The following is a 15,351-nucleotide window of genomic DNA, read 5'->3' as shown; positions in this document are numbered from 1 at the left end:
GGAAGGAGGCCTATTGAGATCCTTTTTTAAAATGGTCCTCATGCTGGGTTGACAGAACTGATCATCACTGCTTGTCCATGGAACTAGCATAGCATAGGGAGAGGCAGTACAATCATACCAGCCCTGCCAATGTGCCTCAGTCTTGACCTGACAAAGGAGAGGTGGAATTCAGTCACATGCCTGCTGCTGAGATGGCCAACAATCAGAGCCGACTATCAGGATGGATTTTCTAAGGCAGAGTGAAAATAGACAATGGATCGTGACAGTGGACCCTAGGGCATGAACTGAGACCACAAACTTATTCAAAATGAGCTGCCAACCAGCTGCCTGATTGCGAATGATTTTCTGAAACCCCCTGGTCAGAGCAATATTCAGAATGGTGGCCTACAGCTGAAAAGCCACAATCAAGTACCAATCCTGAGCCCTCCAGCTCCCCATTGATTCACGCACTTCCAAATACTATTTTGTGTTTCTGTAATTTCTTCTAGCTTTCCACATCCCACGAGGTAGGTGAGTTCCTGCGATCTCAGCAATACCTGTATTTATTGGGGAACATTCTCTCACAGTCTTTGCACTCATAGACCTGCCCGTCTAACCCTTCCTGTTTGATCTCCTCGTTCAACGTCTCATACAGCGAATTGACGGAGTTGCAGGCATATTTCTTGTGTCGCCGCAGGTCCAGCTTTGACTGGAAGAGTTCATCGCAGTCCTCACAACGAAACGTGTGCTCTTCTAAAAACAGGAAGACAAAATAGTTCAATGTCAGCATTAGAAAGTCCCAAATGATTTCAATTCTTTTGAGCATCTATTTCGCCTGTAAATAAAATGGCATACATTGCACATAATCTGAACATAGCATGTTTGCATGCTGCAGGTACAGAATGCACATCCATAAACTGGGCTGGTGCAGTTAATATCAAGCATGAATGGCGTCATTACAAACGTCAAACAACCTGAAGAGACCATGACTTTCAGATTGCTCTTTGCTGCCGAAAAGTGCCTTGACCAGCAGCAGCTTGAACTCCCCTGTCTGCTTTTTGTCCTCAGCTCAGCTGACACCTACAGGAGTTACTGGATTTACACGGTGTTGGGTTTTGGGTGTCTTTTTTATTTGTGCAATTAAATGTTTTTAAAAATACAAATAACTTTGTGCCTGTTTCCTCCAATGGGCCTGCCAAGATGCAGGAAGGAATGCTTTGCAAACCAGAAGGATTCTTGTCTCATATAAACCTGTGAAAAGATGATAATTATATTTCTGCTAGGAAAAGCCCTTCTGCTTTAAGCAAAAGTGGAGAACACACTTTTCAAGGGATTCCCTTTCCCCTAGTCCTCTAAGCTGGTTATGTAGGAGCCACAGTGCACTGTGAAGCAGGAGGAGTTCGAAATCAGAGCACCGTGCAGTGAAAAAAAAAGAGGAGCCAAATTCTTTGTTTAAAAAAAAAGATCTAATGCACATAATAAATTATTGTAGTCAAGGTCAAACAAATTAAAAAGAGGGCAGCTATTATTAAGTTTACAAGGCAGCATCCTGACCATAGTGCCAAGTCAAACAATCAGTGCAGAGCTGTAAATTTTCCAGGAGAACGACTTCTGTGAGGGAGTTGGGACAATCCGTGGTTTCTCCACCCAGCAGTCCGCTTGAAACAGAAGCTTTTGAATGACCATTTAGTCTCTTTATGCTGGATTCCCTCCCTCCCCTTTCTCACTCCCCACTCTATTTCTGAAAGTCTTCTTCGCAATTCAAGTTTCATTCTCGCACTTCAAGAGCTTTGCTGCAAATTTAAAGCCTGTTGCAAGACTCGTTAACTCAAAAGGCATAATAAAATATTATTTTTAAAAGGAGAGAGCTGATAGTGAATCTCGTGATCTTGGCTAATATTGTTAGCATCTGTGGTATAAGAAAGGAGATGAGCAGGTGAAAGATAGGAAGCATTCCTATACCCTCCCTCTCCTGTCTGTATAAGTCTCTGTCTGCCCGGCACTGGTGTTTCTAAGATGTGTAACAAACATTTTATCTGATATCCTTGCTACAAGGTACACATGCTAATCGGCACAAACTTTTGCACAAAATATCAGCATCACCTAGTCTTTGTTTTACAAGGCCAAAAAGTGTGTTTGGTTTAAATCAGGATGACCACCTCTGGAGTCAATATAGTTACACCAACATAAGTGAAGTCACAATCAGTTCCAGGGTCTTTTAGTGCTTCCTTGTTTGTGATTCAAATATTAATCCTCCTCCCTAATTTTCAATACTGCCCAGTGCTATGTAATGAAACTAAACAATATCAATCATAAATAATAATTAACACTCACAGCACTCTGTATGTCAAATAATGTTAAGATATTAACTAAACAACTTGCTCTCACAGCACCTCTGTGAGGGAGGTCATTAGTGCCATTCCTATTAGACACAGGAGGAAAATGAAACACTGAGAAGTGAAGTGACTTGCTGAAGATGAGACGAATGGATGATGAGAGGTGGGCACACAAAGAGAAGCAAAATTAACATTTTCTAAAATGAAATTTTTATTCAAACATTTTTGATCCAATTTTGAAAAAAGGGGCAAAATTGGTGAAAATTTCACTTTTCCCCTTCCCTTTTCAAGTAGCTTAGATGGATAAGATCTGATTCTTCTGCGACCGTTGGCATCAATGGCCAAAGTGCTCTTAGCCTCAGTGGAAGTTGGATTGGGCCCAGGGGCAGCTCTAGACATTTTGCCGCCCCAAGCACAGAGGGTCCACTGGTCCCGTGGCCTGCAAGATGTCCACCAAAGCCGCGGGACCAGTGGACCCTCTGCAGGCAAGCCGCCGAATGCACGCTGCCTGCTGCCCTAGCAGCGACCGGCAGAGCGCCCCTCGCAGCTTGCCACCCCAGGCACACGCTTGGAGCGCTGGTGCCTGGAGCTGCCCCTGATTGGGGCCCTTTTTCTAGTTTTAGGAGAAGAAACTATGTTTATTAGAGATCTTGAGAATTGAGCCAATATGTAAGTGACATGTTTTGTGTCACCGGGGAGGGAAAGCTGTAAACAGAAGCAAGAGAAGCTACCCAGATGTCACAGAAGGTTGACAAGGCAGTGGAAGCTGCAGCACTGGTTGTGTTTATTCTATCATCAAGAAATTGTTTCTTATAAAATAAAATCATGAATGGACCGAGTTATCAAATTACATTGTCACATTTGATGTGCTGTGATGGAATGATGTGATACGAGGAGTTTCCAGGCTAAATTTAAGACACCATCCGCACACAGCTATTGGCTAAATTATGCCTCTTCTGGGACAGAGCTGAACTGAGAGGCAGGATTGGTGCACTACCTGAACAGCATTTCCTTATCCTTGTCCCAAGCATAATGCATCCAGGGACGCTGGAGCAGCCAGATGGGACTGTTGTTATAATATTGCAAGGAGCAGCTTGCACACCTTGTTTTGCAGCAAACAAATAGTTACAAACAGTAGTGAGTTCAGCTCACGGAGACTCTTGTGTATTGCTACAGGACAGAAACTGCAACACAGATAAAAGCTAGTCTCAGTATCTTGCAGGAGTGGATGCCAAGTCACAGAGGAAGCTCAGAACTAAACCCAGATCTCCTGACTCCCAGAGCTGTGCCTTTGTCACTACATCATCCCTCTAACCTCCAGTTTATGGTATTTGGATTCATTAAGGGTTTTTTTCCCCTTTAAGCACAATACAGAAAAACAGTGCCCTTCAGAAACAGTTTCCTACTTCAATATCTTAGCAAAAAGAAAAAGAAAAATCCAACAACAAAAAATTGCTGCCAGTGCTCAATGTCTTGTTTGTCAAATCTGTGGTTATATGCGTCTATCTTAAGTTCCATCAGTAACACTCAGGACAAAGCAGGAATGTAACAGAAAAATAAATCAGTGCCTAATAGCTTTCAGAGAAACCAAGGGGAACACAATTATGTGGCATCTACATGCTAATCTACCAGACTCAAGTCTCAAAGGAGTTCAAGAGCCCTACTCAAAATTCCTGCAGTGATAAGGGGTCTACTGCATTCGGCTGGGGTTTGGATAAAAGATTTTTATGATAATTATCTTTGTGTGGAACATTTTTGCATTTTCTTTCTTGTGCAATTCAGAGTTTAAATGGGGGGAGGGAGGGAGTGGGACGGGGAGGAAATCATTACCGAAGGTAAAAAAGTATTAAAAAGACAAATATTGGATATTGGGCTATTACAATTTGAAAGCAATTAGCTGGCTAAAGCATGACACATTATTGGGAGGATGCAGATAAATGTTATATAATGACAACAATGGCGTATTATAGGGAACAAGGTGTTTTTGCTTGTTCAAATAAATGTCAATTAAAACCAAAAATGAAATCTCTGATGCAAAACAGATCATCCTACATTAAACAAAACAGCTTTGAGTTTTCTTCCCGATTTTGTGCCCCCCCATACTTTTTTTTTTATTATCACAAATGATCAAGGCTATATTTAGTTTTTATGACATTACTTTGAGGAAGAAACTACTCACATCTCTGTCTTGCTCTCAAAAACAGCATTAGTAGTTCTGAGAGAACACTGCAAAAAATTATTCAGAAACATGAACCTGAATACTTCTGTTAATTTGTATTTGGACTCTTTTTTCATTCATTTTTTCAGAATGCCCTTAGCAAAAGAGGTTTTTGGTAGAACCACTCAATAAAACAGCAAATATCAAACAAATATCGCAGAATATTCACAGAATGTGGAGTTTACATTTATAATCCTAAATATTTTCATTAGAATTCTGAAATGAGGAGTTAAATTAATGTACCCATTAGGGAACAAAATGCAGCATGTGACCAGAATATCCAACCAAAATATCTTAATTTTCAAATATTCATTAGGTAAAGCAACAGGCAAATTGCTCATGGGCAACCCATAGGATGAAATAGGTTTGTATAAATCAGTCATCAAATAATAATGAACAAGTTTGCACCAATCATGAACCAATCTCACAGTCAATAACAGAAAAGACTGACTAAATTCAGCTGATTGTTCACTGGAGATCATTCACCCTTCCTCTCATATTAGTCTTTAACTTTTGTCCTCACCAAATTAGAGCCAAACTCAAAAGCACATTAAAATATATTAGTTCTTAGCACATCAACAGTGACTTTCGTTTGGGAAGCACAGAGCCCTTTACGTTTGCTTAGCTTTAGTTTCAGTGTTACACATGTGAGTTACAAAGGATTTTTTTAAAAAGGTGGTTGTGTTCTTTTTTGATTCTTTAAAGGAGGCTTTCAAGATTATATTTTCAAGTTAGTTGTCTGTGGTTTAGGTTTTTACTTTAGCAATACCAGAAATAGCATGTCTGGTCTCCCCTGTTTTTGCAGGGTGACCACTTCCATAACTCACTTCCAGCCATTGTATTGTGAGTTCTGTCACTTTAAATGAAAGGAGGAGGGATATTGAATCTTTAATGAACACATCCTCTTACCAAAATGTTGATTTCTGTGTTAAATAAGTATTAATAAAACAAAACAGCACATAGGAACTTAGGAACTGTCAGACTGGGTCAGACCAAAGGCTCATCTGGCCAGGTATCCTCTGTCTGACCATGGCCTAGCACCAGCGACTTCAGAAAAAGAATTCTGATATTCTTGCCACCTACATAAATAGCCAGTTTTTAAAAATTCTTCTAAAACCAAAGCCCAAGTTGTAAACAGTCTATTTCCTTTCCCCTTTCAAAAACTTCTCCATATCACTAGTATTCCAATAGTCACAGAGTATTCCCCTGGAAATAAGACCTCTATTTCTAAGGAAATACAAGCAGAAACCCCTCTTCCCTCTCCCTTTGATCTGGAAAAATAATTTCAGACCATCTTTAAACATCATAAAAAGGGGAAGATGGCGGGGAGGAGGGGCGGGAGCGGAGGGAGGAGAAAGGACATAAGCTCAGTTTTTTCCCTTTGCAAGTTACCTTTAATTTCACATAGCAAGTATATGGCATAATCAGAAACAGAACCCAGTAATCCTGACTCACATTTCCTTGCTGTATCTATTATGAAACACTCACTCCTCCGTGAAAGCATAATAGCTCTTTAGATGTCCTGTGTGGTTACTGAACTTTAATAATTAGTATCAATGTATTTAGGGGGAAATGATTATGATAACGTAAGAGCTAGATAAAGATGCTTAGCCCGTAGCTCTGCTCAATTCACAATGCCTCTAAGCAATGTGCTCACCTGTTTGTGCCAGGCACCTTGACCTGCCATTCCAATATGCTGCCAAGACACACACACATTGCTGGGCAACATAGCAATGAAGATGTTAACTTTATTTGTGATCAATTCATGTTGTCACTCTAACTGTTCAGCTGAATGTCAGTTGATGTTGTGGAGCCATCCATAGCTGGGGATTGGTCCTGCTTTGAGCAGGAGGTTGGACTAGATGACCTGCTAAGGTCCCTTCCAATCCTGAGATTCTATGATTCTACGATATTATTATAGCACAATGGCTGTTCCAATTTTGCCTTGGTCACATTTGCCATGTGAGCTAAAGACGCAGCGTGGTTTGCAAGTCTCATAATGGTTTGGCTCAGTTTTACTGCAAACCAACCAGCACGATCATCCTGGGAATTAATGAGATGCCCCCATAGTATTCAAAACTACAAAATTCCTTAACATTATAAATTAGTGTAGCTAGGCCTGGTTTTAAGTTAAAAAAGGGTTTTGCTCAGACTTCATTGACTAAGACAACCAACCTAGCCAGTGAGAAAAGGTATCACTATAAAACCTCAGAACAGGCTGCAGTTACGTAAGAGAACAGGCAACAGTGCAGGCTTCATTTCTTACAGGATGTGCTTTTGTTAGCACCTGTGTGCACCTCACAACTGGGGGTATCCAGTAATAAGAGCCTCACCTTCCAGACTAGGTGGTATGTTCCCAAGAGAATAGGCACCTTCCTTCATATACACCAGCAGTTCTTCTCCTGGCTCAATTTCTTTAATAACTTTATAATAGATCTGGGGACAGGAAAACAAAAAGGAGACAGACACGTTAAATATGCAAAGCAACATTTTATAATTTTTTGCAACAACTCAAATGATTCTGGCTAAGAGGGGAGGCTGTCACTCAATTTGTTTGATAATTGCTACTGAGAGCTCTTTCTCTGCCTTTATTTATACTCTACGTGTGTCAGAGTTTCATGCGGTTTGAATGATAAAGTAGTATTTACATTAAGAGCCTCTCTTATCCAGATTACACAAAAAACTTTCTTCCCCTCCCCCTCCCGCCCCAAGGTTACTGAATTGATATTTGTTATTGTAAATGGGAAATAACATTGACAGAGAACTAGTTTTGGTCCCTGCCTGTCAAAGTCAGAATCAGGCTGGTGCTCAGAGGTTCAGTTCTTCAGCTGATCTAAATTAGCATAGCTCCACAGAGGTCAATGGAGCTACACCAATTTACACTGAGTATTTGGTCCTTCACAGTATCTCTTCACAAATCCCTGATGCCATTCTGTCCCTATTCAAAATATTGTCAGCCAAACTCGATACCCCAGAGCCAAATATTTTGGAATTTGGTGAGTACAATACTGCACCTCTTAGCCCTCGTCCAGACTAACCCGCGGCATCGGCGGGTTAAAATCGATTGCTCGGGGATCGATATATCGCGTCTCGTCTGGACGCGGTGTATCGATCCCCGAGCGCGCTTACATCGATTCCGGAACTCCATCAATCCGAACGGAGTTCCGGAATCGACACGGAGAGCCGCGGACATCGATGCAGCGCCGTCCAGACTGGTGAGTACCTCGATTTTAGAAATTCGACTTCAGCTACGTTATTCTCGTAGCTGAAGTTGCGTATCTAAAATCGATTTTAATTCCTAGTCTGGACGTGGCCTTAGAGATTGGTTTTGCTGCACTGAAGCACCATCAGGGGAACACAGATGGCATCCACTCAAGGGCACAGCCCACAAACAGTCCTATGCACCACTTAAGCCTCCACTTAAACTGCATAGTGCAGGGCTCAAATGGTCTGAAAGAACTTATAGAGATCTCCTGCACTGGCCTGAGCTTTGACCACTTGTGTGTAAGGCATAAACCTGAACAGAACCCTAGGGATACTTTTATTCGAGAGGAATAGCAGTTGTTTTATTTATACAAGATGAACATTCATTGAATCCAAGAGACAAAAGACGATAATGCTGCAAGCAATACGTGTGCATCAACACATGGCAGGTACTATTTATTACGTACACAATGTCGTGTGCACTATTATTTATTATGCACTATCCAAAAGCGCGTTAGAGCCTTTACAGGATGAATAAGAAAAGCAGGATCCTAATAAGCTGACAGTCTATGGCCCTCCTTCTGCAAATCATTACATCTGGGCAGACACCTGCACCCATGCAGATTCCCGTCAGTTTCACGCAATAACTGAGAGTAACAAACAACGAGGTGAGGAAGGGCGAAGGTTACAGTAATGAGATCACATCGTTACTTTTGGTATGCATGCCTGAGGTTCCTTTACATTTATTTATTAATTGTATTTTACACACACACACACACACACACACACACACACACACACACACACACACACACACACACACACACACACTTCTTGTGGGCAACACAGGAAGAATTTTTAGGAGCAAGTTGACAGAGGGAAGATGGAACCCCAATAATCAAAGTTTGAGGGTCACCTAACAAAAGCCACAGCAAAGAATAAAGCACAGGAAGGGGAGTGTTAGAAGGAACCTAATGGTGGGGGTTGAGCTGGTGTTGCTGGCAAAGCAGAAGGGGAATATGCCAGGAGAAAAGGTTCAAGAAGCCCTGAACTTTGGGTGTGTGGCCAAGAAGATTTCCAATTTTCCAAAGAGTTTGCTGGACTTTGCCCTATTCTAATAGCAATACCCTGAGAATTCAATGGATATTAGCTATTAACCTTAAAAGTCAATTACAAGGTTTTGTTAGCACTGGGCAATCCTTTCAGTGAGGGTGAATAAATACCATGATGTTTTACATTAGAGGCTCATAAGAATTTTCTTTTTTCAAGTTAATCAATGATAAGTCTTCCTTCCCCCACCTCCCATGCAATTTCCTTTCCTGAGTATAAGCTAGATTTTATTCAGCACTTTCATAGTTCACTGATTTAGTAACAATAACTCAATCTCTGCCAATCCACCGTTTCAGTAGGAAACGTACATACAGAATTCCTATAAGTCTAATGGTGAGTACTGATCAATATCCCTAGGATGAATATTTATTCACAAAGTCTCTTTCATTTCTCCATACAGACACTGCGATACACAAGAACGGCCAAATTCCCAGAAGTTCTGAGTATCTGCAACCCTAGCTGTATTCAGTGAGACCTCAGTAGCTCATGTGAGTTGGGCCTTCATTGTTTCAAGATCTGATCATGCCAAAATGTACATAAATTACTATTTTTACTCCCATAAGGAGTCTCCCTGAGTTCAGTGGGGTAAAACTGAATATGGTTACTCATCTGATTTTTTTCCCCATAATGGATCCTTAGTGAGATCAAAAAATCTCAGGTACATAAATTAATTAATATTTCATATTACAGATGAACACAAAATATGTTGTAAAACCAACGAGGTATCCTTGCGGCACCTTCGAGACTAATAAATTTATTTAGGCATAAGCTTTCATGGGATATAACCCACTTCATCAGATGCATGGAGTGGAAAATACAGTAGGCAGGTATAAATATACAGCACATGAAAAGATGGGAGTTGCCTTACCAAGTGTGTGTGTGTGTGTGTGTGTGTGTGTGTGTGTGTGTGTGTGTGTTGGGGGGGGGCACAGTGCTAATGAGGCCAATTCAGTTAGGGTGGATGTGGCCCATTTCCATGCATCTGATGAAGTGAGTTCTAGCCCATGAAGGCTTATGCCCAAATAAATTTGTTAGTCTCTCAGGTGCCACAAGGACTCCCCATTGGTTTCACTGATACAGGCTAGCACAGCTACCCCTCTGAAACAGACATGGTTGTTTACCATATGCCAGTCAACTATCTCAAGTACTAGATTATTTATTAATAACATATATAGTTTAGGAGTTTATGCAGGGGTGTGATCCTGGGAGTAATTACATTTAGGGGGAAATAATATCTTGCTTATCTCTTGTCTGTTGTTCCTCTTTTCTGTTTGCTTGTTATTTTAATTTGATGCAATCTAAGAACTGCATTGAAATATAACCATCTTACATTACACATTCAGGACCTGGTTCTTCTGAAGCAAAAAAAGTTTTGTCTGAGGAAAGAATTGGCCCAATGTGTCAGCATCACATATCAACTTACACTATGATTCATATTTTTTATCCTGTTAAAGAAAGAGAACAAACTGTAAAAATGTACTAAATACATAACTTTTAGTTTATCGTTACTAAGGCTGTTGATTAATCGCAGTTAACTCGTGATTAATTTTTAAAAATTGCTATTAAAGAAATTAATCGCGATTAATCACATTGTTAAACAATAGAATACCAATTGAAATTTATTAAATATTTTGGGTGTTTTCCTACATTTTCAAATACATTGATTTCTATTACAACACAGAGTACAAAGTATACAGTGCTCACTTTATATTATTTTTATTACACATATTTTCACTGTAAAAAATGATAAAAGCAATAGTGTGGCTGAAGTAGGACTGAGTGGACTTGAAGGCTCGAAAGTGTTACATTGTTTTATTTTTGAATGCAGTTATTTTTTGTAGATAATTCTACATTTGTAAGTTCAACTTTCATGATGAAGAGATTGCATGATAATACTTGTATTAGGTGAATTGAAAAATACTATTTCTTTTGTTTTTTACAGTGCGAATATTTGAAATAAAAATATAAAGTGAGCAGAATACCCTTTGTATTCTGTGTTGTAGTTGAAATCAATATATTTGAAAATGTAAAAAACATCCCAAAATATTTAAATAAGTGGTACTCTATTATTATTTAGCAGTGCGACTAATCATGATTAAGTTTTTTAGTCACTTGTTAGCCCTAATCATTACTATTCAGTAAGATATCCTCACACATTATCTGCCGTAATAAGTAGCATTCAGGGATATAGCTTCGATTCAATACATTTTGATTATTCAATTAACATTACATATGTCTTTGTTAAAAATATATCTGGCTGGTCTAAACACAAGTGAGAAAGAGAAGACAATTACTTTTCTTATTTTTAGTGACTTTAACAGTACTAATTTTCTTCAAACAACACACCTAGTAGTTTAGTGTGTGTGTGTGTGTGTGTGTGTGTGTGTGTGTGTGTGTAGGTGGGTGGGTGGGTGGGGGTCACTATTATGCCTTCCAAGTTGTTCCATTAGGGGGCAATCTTTACCAACTAAAATAATAGCTTGTAAATAAATACCAAAAGCTACAGGCACTCTCTCTTCACCCCTGCCTTGCACTGCAACTCTCACTACTTTTCATTTAACAGTTGTTTAAAGGCCATTTCGTCCAAACCTCCTCCTACCAATTTAGGACTATGCAGACCAAATATGCAGGCAACATCTACCATAAACCAAACTTGAAAATAAAAGACCTAAATACTGTTTGACATGATTACCTTAAACATTATGATCAGTTTCAAGACACTAAGCATATGAAAACAAGGAACTGAATGAAAACAAAAGTGCCAACAATAAAATGAAAAGAAAAAGAGTCCAATATAGGCAAGAAGTTAAAGAAGAAATAAGAAATTAAATGTCTAACCTGTTTTCTCTGAGTAAGGTGCGTCAATTCAGAGACTTGAGTTAAGTTTAAAGCTTTCCAATAAGGTACCCCAGTATCAGTGGAGCTGGTGACAAAAGCCATCCTCTATACTTAAAAGAGAGGCAGCTGGTATTTCAGGCCTTGTGACAGCTCATGCACTAAAGGACCATCCTGGCTACTGCATCATCATTCTGTGCATCTCTCTTACAGAGGGATTTCTTTAGTGATCCTTTCTCGATTATCTAAACTCAAGTCTGAGACACTCCCCCTAATCTTATCAGTGAGAACTGTTCTCTCTGGAGACCCTCCCTACATTATGCATGTAATAGAGACTACAATATTGCTGCAAATCAAAGGAAAAGGAAGTTTGGGTTATACAGCCAGCAGTCTATGTTTCAAACAGGCAGAGGATTTTATTTTCACAGCTCTTTCTTCATTAAAAGGCCTGAGATTAAAAAAAACCTTATTTGAATTGCAAGACAAATCCCAATTACGGAGATCAACTAATACATAATAAATCAGGGGCAGGAAAAAAGCAAAAACAATTTCCATTATTGCTAAATACATTTAAGACAATTTATTTGATTTCCCCAATTCTCTCTATTTGTGCTCCTTTATTTTAAAAAAGTCCTATAACTTCAGCCAGAGATTAATTCAAGCGTTAATATCACGTTCACAGCAGAGCAATGAGTTCTAACACAAAGCTGTTTTCAGTTCTGTTGTTTAACTTGGAATTTTTATCAATAACATGGACATGATATCAAATAGCAAAGGGGAAAAATAAAATTTGTCTGAAATTGACTTGTATCCCATTCTTGCATTTTAGATTTAGCTTGTTTTGAATCATTGCAAACTTCTTAACAAAATTTCACTGCTTGGATTGAAACTAATTGCCTCCCAGATCTACAATTGCTCTGATTCTCCAAGTCAATAGGACGGTGTATGGGCTCAAGGGGTCAGCCTATGCAGAGCTACTTGCAGGATCAGGGCCTCTCGCTGTAAAGTGCGCCGAGATCCTCGAACTAAAGGCTCTATAGCCGTGAAACACATTCTTATTTTTAAAAAATATATAATGTTGAGATGTGAACATATCCCTGGGAGACTATGCTTAATCATTAGATACAAACCACAAATATTTGCATTCTGGGTAGAATCCAAAGAAAAACTACAGTTGATATGGAGTGTTACTTTTTTCAGAAAAGGCTTTTCTTCATTTTCACATCATGCTTATTTCTTTGCTGTCTCATGCAACAGACACGATGAGCCAAATACTGAACATCTTGCTCAGTTTTCAGATCAGTCATTATTCAGGCAAGACTCCCAATGAGCTCAATGGGAGTTTTGCCAGAGTACGAATTGTCAGAGGAAAGACCTTGCGTTAGTCCCAGTAGGTACAAAATTGATAATTTAGTGCCACTTACATCTATGTCAGTGAACCAAGAAAAATTCTGAAATTCAAGATACCTACTAATGACTATACCTCTCTGAGCCAATAATCCAAAACCAACCCAATACTGACAAACAAAGCAAAATCTTCAGGAATATCTAGTTCACAGATGCTCCGTTTTGTACATAGACATAAACAGCAAATGTTCTAAAATCATGAGTGAAATCCGGGCCACAGTGAAGTCAATACTTACACACTCATTTCTTTCATTGGGACCAGGATTTCACCCCATATCTTCAAAACTGTAATAATCATTGGCTCCCATTAAATCTATTTCAATATATCATTAGCATCATGTTTGCCCCCTTTCATATGTTTTCAAAACCAAAAAGCAGCTAAGGTAAACAGTAACAATCAAGAAACATAAAAATACAAGACAGATTAATTACTCTGAAAAAGGTTAGAATCTGCAGGAGTTACATTCATTTTATCATATTCTTCACTCTAATAATTAACTTCATCTTGCCATTGTGCTACTGAAATTCTGAATTAATTAAAACTACTGCTGTGTTTAAAATCCTTTCCCTTTTGTTTGCTATGAACTGAAAAACAGATTAAATAGTACATAAAAAGATCATATTTTTGAAATAATTGATATTTTCTATTTTCATCAAAGTCCTATTAATTTTTTTTTCATTTTTCTTACATCAGAAGATGTCACCATTAAAATTTTAAATATTAATGGCCAGTTAATGATATTTAGCCCAAGAAGAAGATACAAAATATAGTTTTAGTGCAATGCTCTCCCAGAGACTTGAAAACGTTACACTCCTGTTTGCAGTTCTTGATTTTCCTAAGGATTTTTCACTGGCTAGATATGGATTATTAATAAAAAGAGACAAATCTATGTTCTATGGGGCCCGAACCACAGCCCAAAGGAAAGACTTCCCTTGACTTCAATGGGCTTTTAGACCAGGCATTTTTATGAGGTCTTTTTATTTTTTCCTCTTAAAAACTGTGTTTCTTGAGCTATTTCTAAGGATGATAGCCTAGTGTTGGGGATATCTAGGAGGAACTTAGCGCTGAGTAGCATACAACATTTTGCAGCATATTAAAAACCACTTAGTAGAATTCCTGCTTACACAGAATTCTAAGTCCCATCTTATTAACACTACATCACAGTGAAGTCAAAGACTGTACATCTTTTCTATGAAAAGAGTGTTCGTGAAACAGACAGACATTTAAAAACAATGTGGTAATTGTCTAACTGTTTTCAATATCCATGCAATAGACAAAGATGAAACATGTGGAGTGAACAAAGTACATCTGAGTACTACCTCATGATTCAAGTATCTTTCATTAGAAACAGCATTGTTTACCTGTTGCATGAGTGATGGCTGCTATTTATTTAAGCTTCAGCGTGGTGGCATTTTTCTACTTTTAAGAAAGGCACACATCACAGAACTGAGAAAACAGCTGCAGTGTTCAGCCAAAGATCAAAAAGCGCACCCACTAATTGCATCAGCGTGAAACAGAAGTGATGTACACAGTTTGAGACAATTTAAACAGAGAATTACGGCTGTCGTTTTTCTCTTACTTGCAAGTAGTTAGTTATATTAGAAATTATGTGACCAACACTAAAAGTATTTCTAAGCACTGTTGATTTAAAGATGCAGTCAGATGTATGTAAACTACACCACTACAGTGTGTTTTTGCCTATCAGTATTGGATAAGTACTTCAGGACTTTGCCCATATTGGGATGGCGTATTTTGCTTTTGCTTGGGTGTATATTGGCCCTGTACGAATTAGCTTCAAAAACATCGTGCTAAAATTTATATTTGGATAATTGGTTTAAAAATGGAACTGGAGGATAAAATGTTACAACTAGTGTCTTTGAAGAAGAGTAACAATTTACTTTAGAAGAAGTGAAGAAAATGTTCAGCAATCCACATGCTGCTCTTAGTCACACGTCTGTAAATCCAGAATAATTCTACTGCATTATTGGAGCTGTTCCTGCTTCACATGAGTGTCGAGAAGATCAGACCTCAGTCCGATGTATGCACAAATAAGAGTGAAAAGGACCATATCCCAATCTAAACATGTCTTATTTTTGTCTGGATAGCAAATGGTTTTGATTAAAAGCTTGCCCTGGCTTTCATCAGCACCATGATGTTTAGTTATTTTGTGGGTAATCTTTTATTTCAGAGCTTTTGTTTCCTTTACATGTTTAAATAAAAAAGATTAATCTTTGCATGCCTACTGAATGGGTGTGGTCAAA

The 15,351-nt window shown here is 38.8% G+C and overlaps 1 protein-coding gene across 4 annotated transcripts in view; it reads right to left on the bottom strand.

Annotated features, from left to right (window-relative positions):
• The window catches only part of PRDM16 (PR/SET domain 16), a 431,446-nt gene that overhangs the window by 39,807 nt on the left and 376,288 nt on the right, over positions 1-15,351 (bottom strand). For 3 of the 4 annotated variants that reach the window (XM_030537608.1, XM_030537605.1, XM_030537606.1), the window contains exons 5-6: positions 6,867-6,969; positions 537-732 (exon numbers count right to left, since the gene is read on the bottom strand). In XM_030537608.1, the coding sequence (XP_030393468.1) occupies positions 537-732; positions 6,867-6,969 (299 nt within the window). Of the gene's footprint in view, positions 1-536; positions 733-6,866; positions 6,970-11,685; positions 11,709-15,351 lie in introns of those variants that run through there. The other variant, XM_030537607.1, reaches the window with a different exon arrangement.

The sequence above is a fragment of the Gopherus evgoodei genome, chromosome 18, assembly GCF_007399415.2.
Source record: "Gopherus evgoodei ecotype Sinaloan lineage chromosome 18, rGopEvg1_v1.p, whole genome shotgun sequence".
NCBI classification, from domain to species: domain Eukaryota; kingdom Metazoa; phylum Chordata; order Testudines; family Testudinidae; genus Gopherus; species Gopherus evgoodei.
The sequence above is the reverse complement of the archived record's forward strand: the minus strand, read 5'-3'. Positions and strand labels throughout refer to the sequence as shown.